Consider the following 5,183-nt stretch of genomic DNA (forward strand, 5'->3'; position numbering starts at 1 on the left):
GCAACCTCTATTGGAGCCCATCATATTTTGGTTATTAAGTTTTTATGGCTTATTTTTGACTAGCCTCAAGGCTATCCTCAGGCTAGCATGGCTAGTTACAACACATCTGTGCCAATGTTTTGCCATTTTCTAATTATATAATGCGTCACATGACAAAATTATTTTTTATTATTATTTATATTTATAATGAACACACTAAATACCCAATCTTGAAAACCTCAAGGGCAAATTCTAATATTTTGGGGACCACTTGCCCTGAGCATTAGCTAGGTTAGAATTTTTTTTTCAGTGGTTAAAATAACCATTTCATGGCTCGGAAAAATGCACCTTTTCCGCAAAAAGAAAAGACACAGAGCCGATGCGGATGCTCAAATAACTGCGAGAAATCTTTAGAGCACGCTACGAGCGCGAGCACATTTTCATTTTAGCCTAAAGCTAAATCTCCAGCTGAAGTGCTATGGGAAGGCAGTTTGAATCAAGCTGTTTCCTCCCAGTAGTGACTTGTTATCTCGTCATGATCTGTGTTAGAGTGATGTAGCTCTTCCCTGCATGCTGAATCGTACTTATTCATGCCACATCCTCAAGGTTGGCCGGTTACATAAGAATGTGTTTAATTATTTGGAAACATTTCACTTCCACTTTTAGCGCCTCGGTCCCTAATGTGAAGCTACCGAGACAGGAGAAAAGCTTGAGGAAACAGGGGAAGGATGTTTTATCATCACCGAATGTGACAACAGTCGTACGCGTGCGTAAAAAAAAGGAGTAAAGGGAAAAACGTGGATTTCTATTAGGAGCTTATTAGAGCAAAAACCAACATCAATGTAAAGTCCACAGCCCAGCTTGCTGCAGCTGCTGATCAGTCAGCAGCAGCAGCAGCAGCAGCAGCCTGCACCACTGTCATCCTTATTTTCAGCAGCAGCAGCAGCAGCAGCATGTATGATTAGAGTGTGTGAGAAAGGCATACAGTAGAGGGAGGCTGGAAATGAGAGGTGGTGCTGGGAACTCCTGCCGTGGGACAGACTCCGTGTGAAGGATGTGGAGCAGATCCCATTTAAGGTGGAGAAAAAATCGCAGCCTGAACAAGTCCACTGAGCACGTGCGTGGAAGTGTTGGTGGGGGCTGCCTGAGAAAAGTCATTAAGTATTTGTTTTATATGTTAAGCGATGATGATGATGATGATGATGATGATGATGAAGGCGACAAGGGCAATGATGATCATAACGATGGAAGGTTGAGGGTGATGAAGACGACAATCCTGATATGACTGAAGATAATGAACACCTAGAAAGGTTGATGATCGCAATAAAAGTAGCGGGATGTGAATTATAAAGATGATTAAGACGGAGAGTACAATAAGGAAGATGAGAAACGTTAATGATGGAAATAATTACAATGGTGTTGAGGATGATGGTGATGATCAGGGTGATGATGGTATTGTTAAGGACGATGATGAGGAGGAGGAGGAGGAGGAGGGTGATGATGTCGGGGAGATGAAGATGAACACGGTCTGGTTCAGAATGATGGAAAAAATGGTGATGCGTTGGATGTTAATGGTGACGATCAAAAAGGACAACGACAAGCGTTAAAACAAGATGATGGTGATAATGATGTTGCAACTAGCAATTTAATGACGTAAAAAAAACTAAGAAAGACAAGTACAACTGGACTCTGCGGTAAAACCAATGTTTGAAGTCCTACCAAAGTTTGGCTTAAGAACAGGTTTAGTTATGTTGCTCTTTTTAAAAAAAAAAAAAAAAAAAAAAAAGAAGGATAATCCATCTCTAATGCCTCAGTCACGAGTACGACCTTAAATTAGGGGGCGTGGCCGCGTGTGCACAGCAGAGGCCGCTGCCTCTCCTCTCTGATGCGGTGACTCTGCTGCCGCAGCTCTTCTATAAAACCTCAGCTGAGCCGCACAGAGCGCACACAGCTACCGTGGACAGCTCCGTGGACAGCTCCCGTGGACAGCTCCGTGGACAGCTCCCGTGGTGCTGAGACCTGGGACAAACTCTACAACTACACGCCGCACACTCACGGTCGTCCTCATTTACACACACACTTTTCTTTCCTCAGACCGAAGTCGAGTGGAACCATGGAGCGGACATCTTGGAAACTTTTTCTTCTCTTATGCTCGGTGGCTTTGGAAGGCTGCGCGCAAGACTTCGGACAGACGCAGTTTATTTGCACGTCGGTGCCCAAGGATATGGACCTGTGCACGATGCAGAACAGCGGGCCGGCGGAGGACTTGAAGACCACGGTCATGCAGCTGCGGGAGACCGTGCTGCAGCAGAAGGAGACCATCATGAACCAGAAGGAGACAATCAGGGAGCTTACGTCCAAGTTGAGCCGCTGCGAGAGTCAGAGTTTCCCCTCTGTTTCCGCAGCTGCCGGGGGACCCGGAGGGAAGAAGCCCGGGTCGAAGAACACCATGGGGGATGTATCCCGGGGAACCATGGACACCCTGGCACAGCTGGGACAGACTTTACAGACGCTCAAGCAGAGACTGGAGAACTTGGAGGTAGGAGACGGGGGGGGGGAGCGGAGGGAGACGGGAAAAGTTGGAATCGAGGGGGTTGATGTGGTTGTTGGTTAGAGAAGTGAGGGTTGGTAAAACGGGTCTCTGATGGAATCACGTGATAGTTAGACAGATAGATAGATTTAAATAACATGTACATATTTTAGTCCTAAAACGTATATACGAAACAAAAAGTAGGTCTTTTCAATTGCAGACCCCCGCCCCAAAAAAAAAACCCCAAAATTAAACCGGAGCCAGACTCGGAGTGTGCAGCCATGTGCCTGTGCAGGTGAAGTGTAAATAAAGTGGGGGTTAGGGTAAGGCAGAAGGTGGAGATACTCGAGCTGAAGAACGATTGTAATTATTGACTGTCATGCAGTGATTATGACATCGTTCAGATTTAAAAAAAAAAAAAAAATTAATTAATTTTTTTAGTAGATTCTGTACTGAAAATGTAGTATTTTTCTCGTTTTGGTGTAGAAGGAGACAAGGTATGGGATCAAAGCTAGGTAAAAAAAAATCGCGTGAGTTTGTTTACATCCACCTTGCAGTGGGCTTAAATGGTGGCAAAGGATAAAGGAGTAGCACAAAAAAAGAAAAAGAAAACCATGTGGGGTCCTCACTCCTCACTGTCATGCTGACTGGGCGTTTGGAGTGCGTTGACTCGTATGGACTAATAGTATAAAAGGGTCAAAATGTCGTTATCCACGCCGCAGTGTTGGTCGAGATCCGAACTGACATTTGACGAGGGCCACCTTTGAGCAACAGAGAAACCAGGTGCGGGGTTCAAATACAAGCCCCCGTTTGCTGCAGCACAGGCGCAAACCGACGGCGAACGGAGTCACCGTTATGTAATCGCTCACCGAAAAACCCGAAACAGATGGAAACACCTTTAACTTTAAGTGTCTCTTCCACGCTTCTTCTCGTCTTCCACATGCAGCAGTACAGCCGTGGCAACAGCACGGTCCAAGCCAACAGCCTGAAGGATTTGCTGCAGAACAAGATCGACGACATGGAGAGACAGGTTCTGTCCCGGGTCAACACGCTGGAGGAGACCAAAGTCGGCGCCAGGAACGACAGCGACCAGCGGAACAGAGTGGAGTCCACACTCACCTCCCTGCACCACCGGATCACTGACCTGGAGAAAGGTGCGTGTGGATGGATGGATGGATGGATGAGTAAATGCATGACAGGATGGATGGATGGATGGGCGAGGGAGCGGCGCGATGCGCCTGGCACAGAAGTGCAAAATAGAAAGAAAAAAAAAAGGCATTACAATACATTTTTAACATCCAGGTTGTTCATTTATTGTCGAGGTCACTTCATGGTTTGGAAAAAGAAAAAAAAAAAAAAAATATTTGGACTGTGACAGCGCTGACGTGAGACCGCAACCGTCACGTTGCGCACAAACAGAGAGCGGGTGTAAAGGAGAGGAGCTGCATTGCTTTGCATATTTCACTGCCCATTAGCACCCTCTCTTGGCCGGGCTTCGAAGTTTTTCCTCACAGCTCAAGCGGGAAACTATCAGAGCTACAACAATTCCATCGCGGAGCCAATGAAACGAGGTAAACACATTCGGTTCGAGCAGCAGAAGTTTGCGAGCCGCGCTGCGCCATGACGACGCAGCACGAGACTTGTAGTTCAGCTTTGAACACTCGTGCACGTGAGCGCGCGCGCGTGTAGGAGGGAGGAAGAGGAGAGGAAAGAGAGCGCTTTCTCCATGAACAAGACACCACACATGCACCGGGTTCAGGTGATTGGACTTCCTGCTGTGTGGATCAACCAGAGGTCAGAGTTCAAGTGGGAAGACATCTCTGTGATAATCAGGAAGTGCTATGTCAGCAATGTAAAAATTTCAAGTCACAGGTGTCAAACATACGGCCCGCGGCTCAAAAGCAGCCCGCTATGGTGTTCAATCTGGCCCGCTTGATTTTTGAAAAAAAAAACAAAACAAAACAAAACAAAAAACAAAAAAAGGACAAATTATTTCAAATTATATTTCATTAAATATGAATAAATACCAACTTCATTGTAAAATTGTACTGGTGCGGCCCACATTGACATCTAATTAGGTTGTATGACGGCCCCTGGACCAGAGGTTTGACGCGCCTGATTTAGCTGATCGAAAAAGGATAAATGTAATGGTTAAAATCCCGACTCGTGAATTGGAAGTCAAATTTATGAGACGATCGGTTCGACCTATGACGTGGTTGCGTAATGAACAGTCCAAAAAGTCTAAATGATTTTGTCTTTTGTAGCTTCCATCTCATTTTCGGAGAGCAAAAAGTCATAAAAATAAACCTACAAATTATACGAATTTAGATTCATCCCCACAGATATAAATTAAAAAAAAACCCGCCTTATAACGATGAGATGATGAGTCCAGACGAGAAGACAATCAATCGAAATAAATCGAACATTTTCGAGCTGAGAGTAAAAAAAAAAAAAAAAAAACGATCCCCAAAGTCAAAAACCAGGAGGTAAAAGATTAATCACCAGACAAAGTCATTGAGTCAAAAGTAGATTATTTATCTCAAATGTCATCACTTTGGGAATCAACGTTAACAGTTTGAGATAAACTGTGACATTTATTGAGATAAATAAACCAATGAAAGGACAGAAAAGTCAAAATTGTTAAAATGAAAAGTCATTGTTAAAATGATACATA

At 44.6% G+C, this 5,183-nt stretch overlaps 2 protein-coding genes across 2 annotated transcripts in view; one reads left to right on the forward strand and one right to left on the reverse strand.

Moving 5' to 3' along the window:
• rptor (regulatory associated protein of MTOR, complex 1) overlaps positions 1–5,183 on the reverse strand; it is a 209,177-nt gene that overhangs the window by 180,742 nt on the left and 23,252 nt on the right. The gene's annotated exons all lie outside the window — the stretch shown is intronic.
• Positions 1,825–5,183, forward strand: part of LOC103384285 (neuronal pentraxin-1) — a 5,667-nt gene continuing 2,308 nt past the window's right edge. Inside the window, exons 1-3 of the mRNA XM_017034964.2 lie at positions 1,825–2,518; positions 3,456–3,880; positions 4,199–4,361. Of these exons, the coding sequence (XP_016890453.1) occupies positions 2,093–2,518; positions 3,456–3,880; positions 4,199–4,361 (1,014 nt within the window). The 5' untranslated portion in view covers positions 1,825–2,092. The remainder of the gene's footprint in view (positions 2,519–3,455; positions 3,881–4,198; positions 4,362–5,183) is intronic.

The sequence above is a fragment of the Cynoglossus semilaevis genome, chromosome 9, assembly GCF_000523025.1.
Source record: "Cynoglossus semilaevis isolate Cse_v1.0 chromosome 9, Cse_v1.0, whole genome shotgun sequence".
Lineage (NCBI taxonomy): Eukaryota > Metazoa > Chordata > Actinopteri > Pleuronectiformes > Cynoglossidae > Cynoglossus > Cynoglossus semilaevis.